At 42.4% G+C, this 19273-nt stretch overlaps 1 protein-coding gene across 4 annotated transcripts in view; it reads right to left on the minus strand.

Annotated features, from left to right (window-relative positions):
* Positions 1 to 19273, minus strand: part of OPHN1 (oligophrenin 1) — a 240962-nt gene that overhangs the window by 14770 nt on the left and 206919 nt on the right. For all 4 annotated transcript variants that reach the window (XM_025044450.1, XM_025044447.1, XM_025044449.1 and 1 more), the window contains 2 exons: positions 5392 to 5539; positions 3257 to 3580 (listed from right to left, as the gene is read on the minus strand). In XM_025044450.1, the coding sequence (XP_024900218.1) occupies positions 3257 to 3580; positions 5392 to 5539 (472 nt within the window). The remainder of the gene's footprint in view (positions 1 to 3256; positions 3581 to 5391; positions 5540 to 19273) is intronic.

Raw genomic sequence — 19273 nt, forward strand, 5'->3', positions numbered from 1 at the left:
AGCTAACGGGCCGCTGAACCCCAACGTCACTGGCTCCTTGCCCCATGGTCCTACCAGCATTCATTCTCGTCCCCACTAAGAAGCGGATCACAGAGCACCGGGACTGGCTGCGTACATGCTTCCCTCACCGGGAAGGCAGGGCCCAAGGCCTTTCCTTTTTGTCTCTCCCATCGTCTGAATAAATAAACACAGAGAAGTCTCTATCTTCCCCCAAAGGAAAGCCCTAAAGTACTTCATAGAAGCTACACAAATGCCCTTTCCAAAGGCGGGCCTCATAAGGAGCGGTCGCGTTGACGGGCTTGTAGGATTTTGTTCCCCCCGACGGGAATGCTTCTTTGAAAAGAAAAAGGGGAGGGTAGCTAGCTAAAGCTGCCGAAGAAATCAGATGTGGTACCTAGGAAGTCGAGGTTCAAGCCCCATCTCTACATCTTACAACCTGGGTGACCATGTGATTTTTATCACTTCTCTGAGCCTCAGTTTCCCCGTCTGTGAAATAGGGAGAAGAAAACCTTATCTCAAAGGCCTATCATAATGATTATAAGAAAGGGAAATACCCAGTTCCATGGCCGAATGGGCAGGGGCCCTTGACAAAATGGCATCAGCAAACAATATTGATTTTACTGTTGAGTCGACTGCCATGGAACAAAGCAATTTAAGATGTGCCTTGCTAAGAAAGGTGCTATTTTTAATTGCTAAGAAAAAACATGGAGAATACCAAGTCCAACTGAAGGCTGGATCCACACGAGGGATGAGGATGGGGGACAGGCCAGTGGCACAGGTGGACGGTTAAAGCAATGAGGACCGGACAGTGGCTCTCAGGTTGGCAGGCGAAGCTCTGAACGACAGAGCTGAAATGGAATGACAAGCACAAGGTGCAGAGGGGGGTCTGCTGAGGTGACAGCTCCCTCCCCGGGGGCTGAGAACTATCTGCTATAGCCCAGTCAGAGCTGTCTGCAGCTTTGGCTTAACTGACATCTGTCCTGATGCCTGGAATCAAATCTATCCGTGGAGTGGCAGCCAAAATGGGGGTGAGGGGGAGCGCGTGGGAGGTAGGAGTGGGCAAGGTTCAAAAAGGCAACTTAATTGCTTAATTCTCCACCGAGGCCACAACTACTAACTTCTTTAGCTCTGCTTTCTGTAGCCAAGGCTAGAGCTTTGAAAAAAGCTGCATCCCACTGGCCTGATGCTAACTCATTTAAGACAGCAAGCGAAGACAGGCATTGCTGCGGCCCAAACTTACATAGTCCAGATGACACTGGACAGTCAGACCGGCACTTACATCAACTGAAACCATTAGATCAGAGCGGCTGCCACCAGCAGCCTGCGGCAAGACTGTGGAGGAAGGGGACGAGGGGAATGCTCGTCCTCTGGGATTTCACTCTGCAGCAGAAGACGGTGACTGACCTTTGAACTGATAGAGAGGGCTGAGCGACTCTGTGTGCCAAGCCGATAGGATTGGGCTGACCTCAAGGCTCGGCAGCAGGCAAGGCAGACTCAGCGGTGACGAATGGGAGCTGGGTTACCCAGCTCTCTGCCAGTGATGTAAAGGTCAGTGTACGACTTATAAGTTAAAGCAGATGTCCACACAGAGGGCGGGCCTAGCTTGGCTACTTTCCAGAAGAGGCACATCTCACAGAGGGGAAGGGGGAGAGGAGGAGATGAACAGCATTTTGAATATGAATTCTATGTCAGATATTTTATTGGTTATTCATTTTTAACCTTAGCAATAATTCTGTGGACTGAGCTGCTTCTCCCATTTACACGAGGAAACCAAGGTGTTCAAAGAAGTTAGATAACTATAATCATACAGATGCATTGGCGCGTCAAGCCAGAGAACGGTCAGCCACTCAGTGAAAATTTCATTGGACCCCCACAGAATAACTCTCCCTGGACTGTGCCCTGACATGATGTCTTCATCCCATACTGAGGCTGTGATATGCGACAATTCATGGGAGAAGATGGTTCTCAGAAGCATCTAGCCTCAAAAACGGAAGAGTTATTACCCTTTACCCAAACAACCGGCTGGTTGTTCCTGTAAGAACTTGGAATTATATAAACACCGAGTTCTTTTCACTTGCCGTTTTTGTTTGTTTGTTTGTTTGTTTGTTTGTTTTTTACAAATTTGGGAGCGAAATGCTCCAGCAAGTGTGTAAGGCTTCAGGGCAAAAATTTTACACACTAACACCTTTGTGCCGCTCCTGGCCTCACTTGTTCTGACCTGTGCTCTCGGATCCAAGGCAGAGGTCAGCAAACGTTTCCTGTAAAGTGTCCTATAGTGAATATCTTAGGCTTTGCAGGCCATAAGGTCTGTGTCGCCACAGCTCGATCCTATTATGTCAGTGGAAGGGCATGCATCTGTTCGTGGGCACGGAACTTGGAATTTCATAGCATTTTCATGTGTTATGACATATTATGTTTCTTTTGATTTTTCCCAAGCATTATCCTGTGCTATCTTCACAGAAGTACACCCGCCCCGCTTTGATTCCGTGTGCGTTAGCCCCAGCCTTCACACACAAGTCTCTGCATGCAGCGGCCAGTTACATCTGCAGAAGTCGGCCACATTTTGGTTTATAATTCGTAATTTAAAAAGTCCAGAGTTTTGCAGAAGTCATGCCCCTCTGTCCCTATTTCTGCTAAACTAGAAAGTGAGGCCGAGGAAACAGTAGTTCACAGAGTCAGAGCTGCTTATAAAAAGGTAAAGTGACAGTTCTGCCTTGTTGAAAATGACATAGGTTTGGGGGCGTACCAGACATGGTGGGATTTAAAACACAGCTCTGCTAGTTACTAGCTTTTGGCAAGTCGCCTACCACGAGGAGCCCCAGATTTCTAGTAGAAAAAAAAATAATACATTCTGCACAGTGAGGTCGTGAGGATCAAAACTAGCATGTCACACCTCGTGCAATGCCAGGCACAGTGCAGGTACTTAATAAACAGCAATGGTAGCAATAATAATAATAATAATAATAATAATAATAAAAAATAATATCAGGATAATAATAAAATAATATCACTATTATTAATTTATTCCACAAATAATGATTGCCGACCAGGTGACTGGCAGGCATCGTTCTCAGCGCTCGGGGTAGAAACGTAAAGGAAACTAGAGATGCTGTGAGCGGTTTGTACGTTCTTATCTGCAATCTCAACATTAGCGGCAGAAAACTATGACAGATTTCTACTTAAGTATCTCCAACTTCAGAAAGATCTTGAAGTAGGTGGGGTGGGTTCTGGTTCCAAGGGATTCTCAAGCACTTACCCTCCTTGTGGGAAGCCAAGGGCCGTGGAGCTGGTCTCTTTACGTAGAAAGAGGGGGCCCTGGCGGGCACAGAGCCCGGCACAGGTCCATTGGTGGCCTTCGCCACGATCCTGGTCGGTCCATCCTGCAGCTTAATCACCAACTTCCCCATGTCCACGTCAGGGAAGGGCTCCAACTTGCCATCTGAAACAGGCTTGCTTAGGGACTTCCCCCAAGGATCACTGTCCCCACTCTTCTGAATAGGCAGTTTGGGGTACTGCGGCAGTTTGGGGGGTTCGATACCGCTGGCAATAGTACCATTGGGTGTTTGCTCTTGGATGTCATCTAGGTAAAGAGGGAATGTTAATGATAACCTGTATCACCTTTTACTTTTGTACACGCATGCACGGTATCAAAAAATTGTATACATTTTCAAAAGAGCTGCTGTTGCGGATCAAATCAATGATATCCCCCAAATTGGTCCCTGCCTTCCCCGATTTGTGTAGAGTCACATGTCCCATCAATTAGGGAATTCGATTCAAGATGTGAGTATAATTTTCACCACCACAGTTCAGTAAGGTCACGATATACCAAGTTGCTTTATTTGAAGGGATATGTAACTCAAAAGGGACTTAAGAATCCCCAATCAATTGCATATTCTATTCTCTTCGAAATAAAGATATCAATTAATCCTTAACTATTTCTATTTCCATCCAAAGGAATTTGTAAAGATCTCTCAGGTTTAAGTAATAAACTTAACAGAATTCAACTTCTTTCTCTCTCTCTCCTCATAAAGAAACCCCCAACTAGCCACTTTCCGGTCTCCTAGCTTTTGCGGTCTGTGACTCCCTGTGATGAGAGTACATGATTTTCAGTTGTTCTGAGTCTTACTTAAAGCTTTGAGACTCTAATGAGAGCCAGGGATACTCTCCCTGGAAAAATTCACCTGCACAAATACATGGAAAATTTTGAAAACCAATGTTAAGAGATTAATGGAGTTCCCTAAAATACTTAAGGACTCTCTGGTTGTCAACTCCTTCTATAAACTGTCCCCTTCCTTCGTCATGGATGCCCTAGATCACAGTGTAGTGGTTAAGGACAGAGGTTGTAGTCAGCTAGATGACACCTGAGAGACGTGTCAACTGATTGTAATATGTGGATCCTATTTGGATCCTGACTTCTTAAAATGAAATCATAGGAGAATGGGAACACTTACTACATGGGTAGTGATATTAACGAATTACTGTTTTCTTTTCTTTTAGGTATGATGGTGGCATTGTGATTCTGGTTTAAAAAGAGCGCTAATCTTCTAGAGATACACACTGAATCATTTCTAGATGAAATGGCATGCTGTCTGGGTCGGGGGAGGGGCAGTAAACATTGGAGCTGGTGGATAAGAACACGGCGGGTACGCTCTATATATGTTTTCCAACCTTTGCTTATGTTTGAAATCCTCCAAAATAAAATGTTAAAAGAAACATAGGCTCTGGAGTCGGTCGGCCAGCTCTGAATCTTAGTTCTGCTTCTTACAAACTGTGGGGGCTGAAGCGAGCCCCTGAGCGCTCAGATGTTTTCCCCAGGGAAATGGGAGTAATAAGTAAGAGTACCTATGTCCTGAGGTGGTGGCGAGGATCCCATGAGATGGCATTGCCATTTCAGTGCCCGGGGAGTGATTAACACTCGATGGTTGTTAGCTATCACTGACACTATTATGTTCCAAGTGGGCGGAGGTCGGCCTGAGTCTTGCTGCAAAGACCTTTCTCCCCAGAGAGTTTTCTTCTCCTTGGGAACCTGTCACCAATCACTGCTGCCACCACCATAGGGCTCAGGGCCAAGAGTGGCTTCTCTATAGCTACCCTGCTCTGGTCCCACGGTAGACATATGGCCCTGCTTTTCTTAACTTTGACACAACTGCCATCGGACTAGAATAGCCAAACAGGAAAAAATTACCGAAGGGTCGCAGGTCATAGTACAGACATAAACTCAGGAGTGCCGGGTCACTAGGTCACGTGCTTCCTGGACACGTCCTGTGCCCAGCCAAAAGACAAACTCGCTCTCTGAGCACGAATTTTCAAAAGCTTGCTCTGCCGGGCTCAGAAGCAAGGAGAAGCCCACCTTCTGCCTGCCCTCTTTTGCGGATGAGCCTCAGTACTGACCTTTACCGTCCCCCGCGGAAGAAGCGTAGAAGACTGTCCTTTCCCGCAGCAAGCGCTTGGAAATCGTGATTGGTTTGTGTCTCCTGGCTGTCACTCGAGGTGGAGGCACCGGGGGCGCGGCACTTTCTTCAGGAGGACCTGAATAGATCTGTGAAGAGGGAATATTTCCAGGAATCGGTTAGGAAGGTCAAGTTCCTGTCTCCCTAGTGCTAACTGGGACTTGAGACTAGCCGGCATCACATGTAGTCTGCCAATAGGGATGGGAAGATGACTTAAAGAATGGGGGGGATTTTTTATAGTCACTCTAGCTACCGGCAAGTGTTTAGAAATCTCTTACCATGTTCGAGGCACAGGTTCTGGCACTTCTCAGTGTGGAGGGCAGAATACAAATAAAAATGGCAACATCCGTCCTGGGGTTAACACTGATTGCCTGGGAAACCTTCGGTAAGTCAAGTCCCATCTCTGAGCCTCAATTTCCTAATCTGATTGGGGAGAACACCACCTACCTCCTTAGGGTGTGGGGAGACTCAGGTGAAAAGGGTACTCAAGGTATACTGTATGGGTAGGGGTGGGGTGTGGAGGGTGGCTGAAAATACCGAGATACACTCAAGACTTCTGAAAGGACACCAAAGAAGCTGGTGACATTGTTGGCTTCGAGATAGGGGTGGCTGAGGAAAGGATGGAGGTAAATTTATTTTTCGTTCCTGTATCATTTTGACGTTTTAAAACTTCATACCATGTGTGTATTATTCAAAACAAAGAAAGGGACTAAACAAAGTGCCTTGGAAGATGTAAAAAGTTCTGGATTAACGAGACATGAGCTGTGATCAGACTTTTTACATAGTGTCTCACGTGTCATTGAGGATCTTCCTGTCCCTGGAGAGAGTGACCTCTTGGCCAGAGTTCACACACTTTGGAGGGAGACATATATGTGGTGAGGGAGGAAGGGGACCCTCGTCCCATGCTAGAGTCAGCACAGGCTGCAAAGTGGCAGGAATTGTATGATTGGGGACACGAGGCAAGCCTGTGGAAAAGCGGGACAATGACAGAGAAAATACAAGAACGATCACAAGGCAGCCCACGTCTCAATGTCTAGGGGCACTAGGGAGATAATATGACATAGCAGCAAACAGATGAGCTTGGAGGCCATACGGTTTTAGGTCCTATTTCTGCTCCCACCACCAATAGTAACAGTATTATCAATGGCTACCATTTTATGTGCATTTGCTTAGACGCTGTAGTAGTTGCTAAAAACATTCCTTGTCATTCACCGGACGCACTAGGGCCTTTGCACTGAGCGTTTCATCTACCTCCAAACATCCATACAGCTTGCCCTCTCAATTGCAATAGGATTATGATCAGACATACTCCTTTCAGGTGAATGTATTCAAAACTTTGAGATACTTCCTTCTACCCAACGCTTCTTTCCCCCCTTTCTTGTCTAGGTTTGTTCCTTCTTAGCATTCCTTATCGCTTTATAACATAGTGTATTATAGTTACTCATCTGTGTCGTCCTCTGTCCCCCACTCCATTATAAGCTATGCGAGAAGATACCATGTTCGCTGCTATGTCTTCAAGAACTAGAACACTGACTGGAGTTGCTGGGTCCAAAGACAAATACATTTAAAATTCTTATGTAAAAGGCCCAATTGTCCTCTGAAAATACCATAATAGCTACTTCGATATCCAGCTAAGATAGAGAAAAAGTGACTAGATTAAAATCTTCGGCTTGAAAGAAAATCAAAAAGCTACAAAAACATATAGCAATGGTTTTCAAGGCGTTTGAAATCTGGCAATAAAGGACAGTGATCCACAAGAGACAGGAAAAACAAATGAGATGAGTCCCCCTGATCGCCCCAGCTTACAGCCTGGGGAGATTCTGCAGGGCATAATGTAGGGAGGGGAACTCTGGGGGAGCCCAGCAGTCTCCCTAAGTTGAGGATATTGAGTTGCAGGTATGGGGAGGGCAACAAAGTGAGAGTTTTCAGGGGAGGGTACCAGGGAGAAGATAACTACACGGAGTTCCTGTTCGCAGCAGCCACAGTAGAAAATAAAATAATTCATAGGACACTGGGTAGAATATGCAGACAAGTTTTGCCTCATCAGTAAAGAAAAAATGGCCCTAAACATGATTCCTTTTTCCTGCCTAACGGAGACTAAAAGAAATACTTGAAAATGTCACACTGTTTTCTAGTAACTTAACTGCATCTCAGGAAAAAAAAAAAGCTCGAGAATATTATTTACAGGAATACAAAAATGGCCAAGATCCAAGAAGGTAAAATTCACAATATCTGGAGTCCAATAAAAACATTATCAGAAATAACTTATATATAGCCCTTTCTAATTTTGATGTATTTTATTTATTTTTCTTGCCTAACTGCTCTGGCTAGGAATTCAATATTATATTGAATGAAGGTGGTGAGATTGAGCACTCTTGTATCGCTCCTGAACTTAGTGAGAAAGCTCCCCACCTCTGACTACTGAGAATGATATTGGCCGTGGGCTTGTTGTAAATTCCTTCATAAACAATTAAATTTTTTTTTTCATGGAAGGATATCGAATTTTGGAAAAGGCATTTTCTTCATCTAATGAGATGTTCATATGGTTTTTATTTTTAATTCTATTAATGTGGGATGTGACATTTATTGCTTCGTACATGTTGAACCACTCAGGGGTAAATCCCACTTGACCACGGTGTATAATCCTTTTTAATGTGCTGTTGGATTTAGCTTGCTAGTATTTTGTTGAGAAATTTTGCATCTGTATTCATCAGGGATACTGGCCTGTAGTCTTTGTTTGTTTGTTTTGTTTTGTTTATGTAAGTCCTTATCTGACTTTGGTAGGACGGCGATGTTGGCCTCGTAAAATGAGTTTAGGAACATTCCTTCCTTTTCGATATTTTTGAAGTTTCAGAAGGAGTGGCATTAATTATTCTTTTGTTTGGTAGAATTCACTGGTGAAACCGTCTGGTCCTGGGGTTTTCGTTGTTGGGAGATTTCTGGTTATTGATTTAATCTCCTCACTTGTTATTATTAGTCTGTTTGGATTTCCTATCTCTTCATGATCCACTATTGGTAGGTTGTATGTTTCTGGGAATTTATTCCTTTTTGCTCGATTATCCAATTTGTTGACATACAATTATTCATAGTAGTCTCTTATTATCCTTTGTATTTCTGTGGTGTCTCCTCTTTCATTTTTGATTTTATATATTTGAGTCTTTTCTTAATATAGCTAAAGGTTTATCAGTTTTGTTTATATTTTAAAAAAACAGCTCTTAGTTTCATTAATCTTTTCTATTGATTTTCTGGTCTCTATTTCATTTATTTCTGCTGTGATCTTTGTTATATCCTTCCTTCTGCAAACTTTTGGCCAAGTTCGTTCTCCTTTATCTAGTTTCTTGAGGTGTAAATTGATTTGTGATCTTTCTTTTTCCTTAATGTAGGTGTTTATCTCTATAAAATTCCTTCTTAGAACTGCTTTGCTACATCCCACAAATTTCGATACATTCTTTTTCCATCAGTTTCTAAATATTTTTTTATTTCCCTTTTAATTGCTTCCTTGACCCATTAGTTATCTAGGAGTGTATTATTTAATTACCACCTATTTGTGAATTTTCCAGTTTTGCACCTGTTATCGATTTCTAGTTTCATATCATTGTGGTCAGAAAGGATACTTGGTATGATTTCGATCTTCTCACACATGCTAAGGCTTTTCTGTGAACATATCTTCTATCCTTGAGCCTGTTCAATGTGTACTTGAGAGAAATGTGTACTTTGCTGCCATTGGGTGGAGTGTTCTCTACATGTCTGTTAGTTTCCTCTGGTGTAAAGTATAGTTCAAGTCCAACGTTTACTGATTTTCTGTCTAGATGATCTATACATTATTGAAAGTGGGATGGAAGTCCCCTACTATTACTTTACTGTTGTATATTTCTCCCTACAGGTATGTTAATATTTGCTTAATATATTTAGGTGTGCCAATGTTGTGTGCATATATAATGACAATTGTTATTCCTCTAGAAGAATAGACCACTTTATATAATGGTACTAGTTGTCTCTTGTTACAGTCTTTGGCTTAAAGTTTACTTTGATGTTAAGTCCAGCTATCTCTTCTCTTTTCTGGTTCCATCTGCATGGAATAACTTCCCATACCTTCACTTTGAGCCCACCTGTGTCCTTAAAGTTGAAGTGAGTCTCTTTTCGGCAGCATTTTGCTAAGTCTTATTTGATTTTATTTATTTTTCCGTTAAAGCTTACCTACAATAATATATAAGTTTCGAGTGTACAATATAGTGATTAGACGTTTATATAACTTACAAAATGATCATACTGATAAGTCTAGTATGTTTGGGTCTCGTTTTTAATCCAGTCAGCCACTCTATGCTTTTTGATTGCAGAATTTAATCATTTACATTTAAAGTAATTACCGATAGATAAGGATTTACCAAGTCCACCTTAATAATTGTTTTCTGGCTGTTTTGTAATTCCCTTATTCCCTTCTACTCTTGCTGTCTTTTTTCTTGTGAATTGATCATTTTATGCAATGGTATGTTTTGATTCCCTATCTCTTTATCTTCTGTGTAGATCTTTGCTTTGTGGTTATCATGACGCTTACATAAACAAAAATATAGAGATAAAAGTCTATTTCAAGCTGATAACAACTTACTTTCGATCACATACAAAACATCTACCATTTTGCACCTCCTCAATATTTTGTTTTTGACGTCATAATTTACCTCTTTTTATATCGTGTACCCACTAACATTATCGTAGCTAAAGTTATCTTTAATACTTTTGCCCTTTAACCGTTATATTAGATTTACATGATTAACACACCACCATTATCGTATTAGAGTACTCTGAAACTGACTATATGCTTACCTTTAACAACTTCTATATTTCCATATATTTTCCTATTACTTATTAGTGTCCTTTGATTTTAAGTTGAAGAACGTCTTTCTTACAAGGGAAGCCTAGTGTGGGTGAACTCCCATATTTGGTAAAATCTTTCTCTCCGGGCTGTCAGGACTTGGGGGAGGGGAAATGTGACTCTATCTTCCCTCCTGGATGTATCTTAACCCTGTGCTTCACCCAGGTGTGGTAATCCTTCACCTGGATTCCTTAGCTCTTGTGAAGATATTTTTGCATAGAGGGAGTAATTCAAATTGATGTTCTGGGGAGGGGACCGGTGCTAGAAATTCCTACACTGCCATCTTGCTGAGTACACTCCCCAATTCCCTGGCCTCCATTTCTTCATATCCCATTGCTCATCAGCCTGGTCTCCGCCCACACGCCTCTTCTGTAACTGTCCCACTGATCGCCACTGAGCTCCTCATTGCCAAATCCAATGGGTACTTTTCAATCCTTATTTTGACGTGGTCTCAGCACTTGACACAGTTGAAATTTCTGCTCTAAAAAAGCCTTTACCTTTTACTTTTCTGAAAGACCATATTTCTATCTCTCTAAACACTGCCCAGAGTCTCTCGCTGGCTCGTCCTGAATGTTGATGTGACCCGGGATTATGTTCTCAGTCCTCTACTGACCTCACTCATTTAGACGTATTCTCTCTTCCAACAGTTCTACCCACTCTCATGGCTTGCGCTATCAGCTTTCTCTAATAATTTCTATGCCAATATATCTAACTGACTGCTCAACAGTGCCATCTGGATATCCCAGAGCTATCTCGAACTCCACATTTCTAAAATTAAACCCACTTAATTCTTTCCTTATAACTGTTTACTAATTAAAACAATGTTAATGTCCAAGCCAGAAATCTGGACACTATTATCCTAGCATCTCTCTCTCTCTCAAATCCCACATCCATTTAGTTGCCAAGTTCTATCAATTATAATTCCTTAATATCTCTCTAATCTCTTCTCTCTGCTCATTGCCACTACTTTTGTTCAGAGTCTCATCATGTCTAATATTACTATGATAGTCTCCTAACTTTTCTCTGTGCCTCCCGTCACTCCTTCCTTTGCTCTGTCTACCAAAGTATGCATAGAGTGACCTATTTAAACTCAAAATATAATCGTATTGCTCCTCTGCTTAAAATATTTCAGTGACGTCTCATTATCTTTGGGACCGAGTCCAAATTCCTAAGTTAGCATATAAGGCGCCCCATAATGTGGCCATTGCCTGCAATCTCTAGTCTCATTTTCCACTATTCCTACATTCAACCTATACTACAGTCATACTGAATTATTACAGTTTTTTACATGCTGTATTTTCTCATTCCCGTGTGTTTACAGAGTTCTCTTTGCTCAGAACACCTTTCCTTCTTACGGCAGAGGTTGCTAATTGCTTCCCAGTGTCCATCACCCATCCTTCCTTTTACCAATAGAAGTCGCTGAGTTTTAGCTGCATACCATGCCTACATTTCCTAGCCTCCCTTGCAGCTAGGTAAGGCCACATACTTAAGTTTTAGACAACGGAATACAAGTGGAAATCACGTCTGCCAACTTTAGGAATGGATTTTTATAAGGAAATTGTCTACATTTCATTCTGTCTCTTTTTCTTCTTCTCTTGGGTGGTAAATGGGGACCAAGGGAATAAGTATCTAGAACACAGAGATCGAGGCCATGTGGTAAGGATGACAGAGCTACCCAACCAACTTTGGACTGTTCACGTCTGGATTTTTCCATAAGAGAGAAATAAACTTCTCTATCTTATTTAAGGCACCGAACGCAATAAGTACTCTTTGTTATAGAGGTTTAGCCTGTGCCTTAATTGATTCACTTCTCGAACTTTCGGGACTCGACTCCCAAGACGGAGATATGCTCCCCTTGCTTGTTCTCCCATAGCATCCAATGTACATCTTCATCATAGCACTTATCAAACCATATTCTGAGTATTAGTTGGTTCAAATTCCCTGCTCGTATCATGCACTTCCTGACGGTGGAGATTTTTCATCCCACTGATCTCTAGAAGCTAGGGCCCTACGGGAGCACCAGGCAAATAGTAGCAGCTCAGTGACAATTTTTAGAATGAAGGGATGAATTCTGGCTGCCATGTCCCTCAAGTCCTGTTAAATAATAAAAGCTTTCTGGCTTCTTCCTCCTCCAACTAGAATTGGGAAAAGAGAGTGTGACATAGAGATTAAGGAGTCAGCCGTGAGTCAGAATCGGCTGTGTTGATGATTTGCCGCTCACTAGCTAAACAGTCTCGAGCAAGGTACTTAGTAAACTATATGAGCCTCAAACTTGAGGCTCAATCTGTATTTTGCGAATCTCAGTTGCAAAGTGAGGATAATGATACCATTTAACTCACAGGGTTGTGATGACTGGATGAGAAAATATATATAAAGAGCCTAGTCTTGAACACATTAAGTGCTCAATAAATGATAATTATTCTAACTATTAGCAAGCTTAACAAGGACTTAGACCAATATTTCCTTAGAGAGAGGAGGGAGGGAGGGAGGAGATGGGAGAAGAGGGCAGAGGAAGTGGGGGAGGGAGGGAGGTTGAGATTGGAGCAATAAAAGGTGAGGTGGTTATGTGTTATGCAAATCAGGGATCATGGACTTGATACCTGCTGGCTCTTCGAGGTCTCTTCCAGATTAAATGATTTTATTTCCCTCTTCTAGTTCCACAAATTATTCACTTGTCATTGACAAAACTCTTTCCTTAGAGCCAGCTCTTTCTCAAGGAGCTACCCAGGCCCCAAGATGGATGGGAACTCATCAACTTCTAGGGTTTGTAATGAGAGCTAGCTGCCAATTCCACTCATAAAGGGTGCTGTCTACAGGCTCCACCCCCTCCAAGTAGACTGGGACATTGGTTGGGAACCTTTTGAGACCAGATCTGCTAAGGCTCCAGTAGGCAGGGCTCAGAGAAGATGCTCAGTAGGCTTATAAATCACACTCGCTCTAAATGAGAAAAGTCCAGAAAAACAGAGGAGATGATTCCTATTGTGTACTCTTTCTAAATGTAAAACATGGCCTGGATAACCTTACAGTCAACATGGATTGCAACATCCTCCCTAAAGCTGGCCTACAGATGTAAAGCTTGGTGCCAAGCTTTAATGTGGAAATATTGGCAATTACTGTGGTAGAAAGAATCCACTTACCTCTCTCTCTGCTCTGTGGGCCCTCCAAAGGCCTCACTTCACATCTCTTTTAAATTATGAGCTTTAACCTATGTGTTACTGCCATCCCTTTGAGAAGGCTGGAGTAAATGGCCCTCTTTGCTCATTCAGCCCTTGCCGCTTTGGCCTCTTTCCTGTTCAACGTGCCAAGCGCATTTCTGCCTCAGGGACTCTGCATTCACTATTCACTATTCCTGGACCTGCTCCCCGCCAAGGTATCTCCCATAGAGTGTACCCTTACTGTATTCAGTGCCCTGCCTAAATATCACTAACATCATCTATAGTAGTCCCATACTTTGTTTTAATTTTCTTCAGAGCAGTTATCACCACTTGACAAATGTATCAAATTGTTTAGCATCTATCTGTCCCCAGTAGAATATAGGATCCATGAAATAAGGGCCTCTGTTTTGTTTATAGGTATATCCCCAGCACCTAGAACTTTATCTAGTATGCAATAAAATTTATTAATTGATTCATATCATTAGTTCTTTGAAAACAGGATTATAGAGTACAGATACAACTAGTGGGCTTGGAAGGAAAATCTCCATTGTTTCTCTTAATAGAAGAAGAAAGACAGATGATGGGTCCAGGATGTCTGGACTTATTTTTGACAGTTCAATTTTAATGGGGAGAAAACTTTCAGAGATGAAAAGGGAGTTAAGAGAGACCCCAGAAAAGAGATCCAGCCTGTTCTACGTAATGCCCTGTTGACTTCCTGAGTATTCGTGAAGTCTTATTCTAAACATGTTCTGAGAAATTAATAACAATACACCCTTTGAAGACAGAAAAAAGAAATCACAAAAGAATGGGAAACTCATGTGTGTAGGGCTTTCTCATAGGCAGGATGGGGCCAAATGCCAAGTGGCATCGGATACAAAACTAGCTTCTCTGCATCTCATGCAATCACCATCAAAGGGAAGTGATCCCACTGGCTGGGGAAGGCATAAATGGCGATACCACCTGCCGTCTTTGAAGATGGACGAAAACATGGCTTCAGTAGAACAAACTTTTTCTAAATTCAAGCTATGGGTCAAAGATGTTTGGAATAGTGAACTCCTTCCTATACAACGTTTATTATGTGTCAGTCACAGTTCTAAGTGTTTTATATATATTAACTCATGTATTGATCACAAATTCCTTTCTCTGAACCCCCAAAGAGAAATTGGGAATGAAGGACATAGTTGACCAATCAGCATGTTTCCTAAATTTCACCACAGAATAACTCCCTCTTTCTACCTTTTCCATACGATTAAAAGAGGAGAAAATAATGGAAAACATAGATGAAAAAATTGAAGAAATTATCACTAAAACTCAATCGGGTATAAGCCCTCATTTCCCCCCCTCTGGACACAGGAATGACTTTCCTAGAGTTGAAAAACCAAGCAAGGATTCTCAACTCACAGAAAAATTGGGTCAATTCACTAGGAAAAAGACTAGGGAGGGGATTCGAGGCCAAAGGGTTGGCTAGGAATAAAAAGTGAGTGTTGGCCAAGGTCATGTGATAGTAAGTGGCAGGGCTCTGATATGAACTCAGATATATCTGACTTCAAGGTTAACACTCTGTCCACTATAACAGAGAAAGAAACATTTTAAGTTAAAAAAAATTCCTTGGGTGAAAATAGTATCAGGCAAAACTTATTTTCCCACCTTCCAAAACTGCAGAAAGAAGACACACTGATTTGGCTTTCTGCCGACTGGTTAAAAACATGTAGGGTTTCATGGTCTTTGACAGTGACCTTGAGAAAAATCCCAGCGTATACGGAGCGAAGTCAGGTGAACCAGTGCCGCTGGTTTCCTGGGTACGTGGTGGGCACTGAGTGAATGTCAGCTGAGCTGAATTCTAAAGTCCTGGTCTTAGAGAATGCGATACCCAAGGAGAAGGACCTCAGTCTGCTGGGCCCTGGCCATGGCCATGGCCTGGCTGGGCCCTGGTTGTAGTCAGGGCTCCAACTCCTGAGAATCCTTTTACTGAAGGCGCCTGAGGACTAAATTTGGACAATAACATCTGTCGGGCTGCGAAGCATCACCAGGACAAGTATCACCTTCACTGGGAAGGGGGTCTTGAACTGCTCGCCTGAGTTTAGTCATGCATTAACTCCCTTATGGCTTCCTCTCCGCCACATCCTCAGGTGTGAAAAGAGGAAGAATTTAACATAATACGGTCATTTTTCAATTGCCAAAAGTCATGTTATCCAGACTCATTCAAACGCTTGGAAATTTCAGCAGAACCGACCAACTATCCAGATTCTCCCCAGATGCCGCAAGTATCATACTGTGCAAAAGCATCTAGCCTTTCTATAAATCAAAGCTACAGGGCTTGGCCCTGATGAATCCCAGATTTCCTCTGAGTCTCCATTTACACTCTGGCTGAGGCTGTGTTGCACTTTCTGGGGTCTGGTTGTATTGTCAAAAACTATACTCTGAACTCTGTTAGAAACAGAGGTGGTGATAGGGTGAAAAATAATGAGCTCTTAGCATTTGGCAGAGACCATTTCAAACATCAAGTGTGTCACCAAGTTTTCTTAGAGTATGCAGAGAACTTTGAAAATGTCATGTCTGTTGTTACCAAGAGCCAACTTTTTTTTTTTTTAAAGAGGGCTGTCACCAGGTCTCTCTTTGGTCTCCGTAATAGTCTTTAAGGCCTTTTTAGATGTAGCATCTTAGAATCCTAGCTTGACTACTTATACATTATACTTATGGTAACACTGATGTTCAAAGAGAGGAAGTGATTTACACGAGGCTCCAAATCCAACAGGTGGTAGAACTCAGACTAGAACCCAAGAATTCTTATCCCAAATCTGGCATCCCATCTCCTTAAAATGCAGTACCTCCTATATGACACAGTTTCCCACCCCCACTGATTACATCGAATACGTCCATCACCCATGCTCTGCTGGCCCATTCCCCTGGGTGGTTGCCTTGGGAAGAGAATGCCGAGGGAAAGACAGAAGAAGTCAAATTCTGCCAAGGACACCTCTATCCACTTGGCATGGACTATGTGTTTTCTAGGAAGAAGGGTATGGCAGAATTCAAGTGGAGTTTTCCTTTTAGAGGGATGCTTTTAGGCTGGGGAAATGAAGAGTTCGTATCATTTAAGAACCACGAATTAACAATATCTAAGGACTTCTGAGAAAAGCCCCTTCGACTATAAAGGCATAATAGACACCAAGGTAAAAGGATGGAGAAGGAACATCATCACTGTGACAAGTCAATCTGTCGCTGCAGTAACTGAGTGGTAGCGGAGGCATGGGGAGGCATTAGAATTTGGTGGGTAATACTACGTACGAGGCGCTTGACATATGTATCTCACTGAATCCTTCCAACGATTGAGTGATGTCGGTCTAATTATTTGCTCTGTTTTTTAAATGAAGGGGGAAAGGCTCCCGGAGGTAGACCCGCTTGTCGAAGACAACCCAGCTCAAAAGGATGGAGCTGGGATTCGACCTCAGGGCTGTTGTCTGGTTCCAAAGCTATTTTCCCATTCTTTCCATAATATTCTCACCTCTAGGGATATTTGGAAAGCCTACAGAGGTGGCCTGGGCATTTCGAGTTTATTTTAAGAAGTCCAAATCCGAGAGAATGGTGGTGACTCAGCCATCATTCTCAAAATCTCTGAGCAAAGGAAAAGCGCCCCCAATCTCAATGAGTCTCCACTGATTTCCGGTTTTGGAAATTCTCATAGGCAGTGCCACCAGACAGAAATACCTCGGTTTGCTTCGAGTCTGGCTGCCGAAGTACCCCTACCTGGCCCTCTAGCACACTGGCTCTAGTCTCTGTGCTACCCAGACACTGATGTTCAAACTCGAGGCTCGGAACATTTAAAGGGAAATAGGAAAGACGAAAGTATACAATATGAGACCATTACTGGCCAGCGGAAGAAATTGACTATAAGATCTCGGAGATCTTTTTAAATTCTCAAAAATCTGATTCTATATATCTTCTTCTCTCTCTCTCTCTCTCTCTCTCTCTCTCTCTCTCTCTCTCTCTCTGTCTCGCTCTCTCTCTCACACACACACACACACACACTGGAAGCCTCCAAAAAAATTAAAACATTTAATTTTGATAATCTATAACAAATTTCATCCCTCTAGGCCTCAGTTTACCTTAAAGTAAAATTAGGGATTCCCTCACAGAACCTGTGAGGATTCAATGAGATGCTGAATGCCAAATGTTTAGCACAGTGCATGGCACACAGCAAGCTCTCGATAAATGCCAACTGTCACTTTTACTGTTACAATGATTATTCCAGTACCAGCTGGAAAGAAGAAAAGGAAGCAGAGGGTAGTTGCACGTTTTGCTGAATCTCGAGGATGATCCTTAGGGTGGCGAGAATCAAAAGCATGACTCACGGGGAGTGTTTCAGTTCTTTGCACTCTGAGGGGGAAGCCCTAGCTCACAGCTGCATCCTACGCTTATCACACCATCTCATCAGCCTTGGACACGCTTATTCTTTTCAACAGGTCCTGACCTCACTTCAAAGCTAAGAGAACTAGGTTTTTGGAAAACTTGTTTGTGAAGATTTTCTTGATTTAGACAGAATTCAAAACTCGAAGCTACGTTTATGAAGATTCACTATGACTAATGAACACATCTGAAATTTCTCAATCTTAATAATTCTCCACTCAAAGATATTTTTTGTCAGCTTACACTCTGCTCTTAACATTGACTACTTGAAAGATATTTCTTCCTGAAAATTCACTTGAAAATGTCTTGCAAATCCCTGGTTCACTGCATATTTGAATCAGAAGATGTCCTCACATGTACAGGCTAATAAATATGTTATGCTAATAACTTTTGACTTAACTTTATCATTTCAGAAATTAAAGGTAATGAAGTAGAGATCTGGCTTAATTAGGTTCTCTCTGCCTCTCTGCCTCTCTCTCTACCCCCTCTCTCCCTCCGGCCCTCTGCATACACGTGCACGTGTGTACATACATATATGTATATATGGAGGTACATACAGACATATTTTAAAATATACAAAATACAAATCTGTAAAGTATAAATCTATATTTATATGGACTAATATTTGTAAATTATCTACCTACTTAGCTACCTACCTACGTGTATACCTATTATTCCAAAAAGCAGAAGTAGAGGGCAACATTTATTTATTCTTTTGCTGCTCTCTGGTGGCAGATGGAGAATTCACATAAGCCACTTTTCAGAAAGAAAAGAAAAACAGACCGGGACTAAGGGACGGTTTCCTCTGCATTGCTAGACTGGCTACTGAAAAGGACAGATGTCAGAATTGTTCCTTAAAAGGGCTCTTCTTTGCCTCCCCGAGTCCACTGCAGGGCTACGATGCTGGGCTTTTCCTGGACTAGGTCCCATTGAGCCATTTGGGGACATAGGTGGCATCTGAGTTCCCACAAACTCCACACTGGACAGCTCAGCTTTCTCTGGCCAATGTACAGGCACCGCCCTCAACCATCTACATCTGCAGCGAAGACTGTACCATATATTTTCAGGGATAATAAAATCCGTTTTCCCATACATTGATAATAGATTTTCTAATTATCTAGAGAATAATTCATTATTCTCCCAGAAAACTATTCTTAAGACAGTAAAGCAAGATCCCATAGGATTAAAAAGCAGCTTCTCATCCAGTAAGAGGGAAAGATTGGCGACGCGGGGGCACTCAAGGGAGGTGGGAAGAGCCAAGGCAAATCGGCGATGCGCGGACGACTCGCTGCTGTCTTTGAACGTCTCATATAAAACCGGTCCCCACTCCCTGAGGTGCGCGCTTAACCAGGCAGACTGAGATTTTAGTCTTGGCTTTGCCACTTACCACACTC

The sequence above is a fragment of the Pteropus alecto genome, unplaced genomic scaffold, assembly GCF_000325575.1.
Source record: "Pteropus alecto unplaced genomic scaffold, ASM32557v1 scaffold312, whole genome shotgun sequence".
Classification (NCBI taxonomy): domain Eukaryota; kingdom Metazoa; phylum Chordata; class Mammalia; order Chiroptera; family Pteropodidae; genus Pteropus; species Pteropus alecto.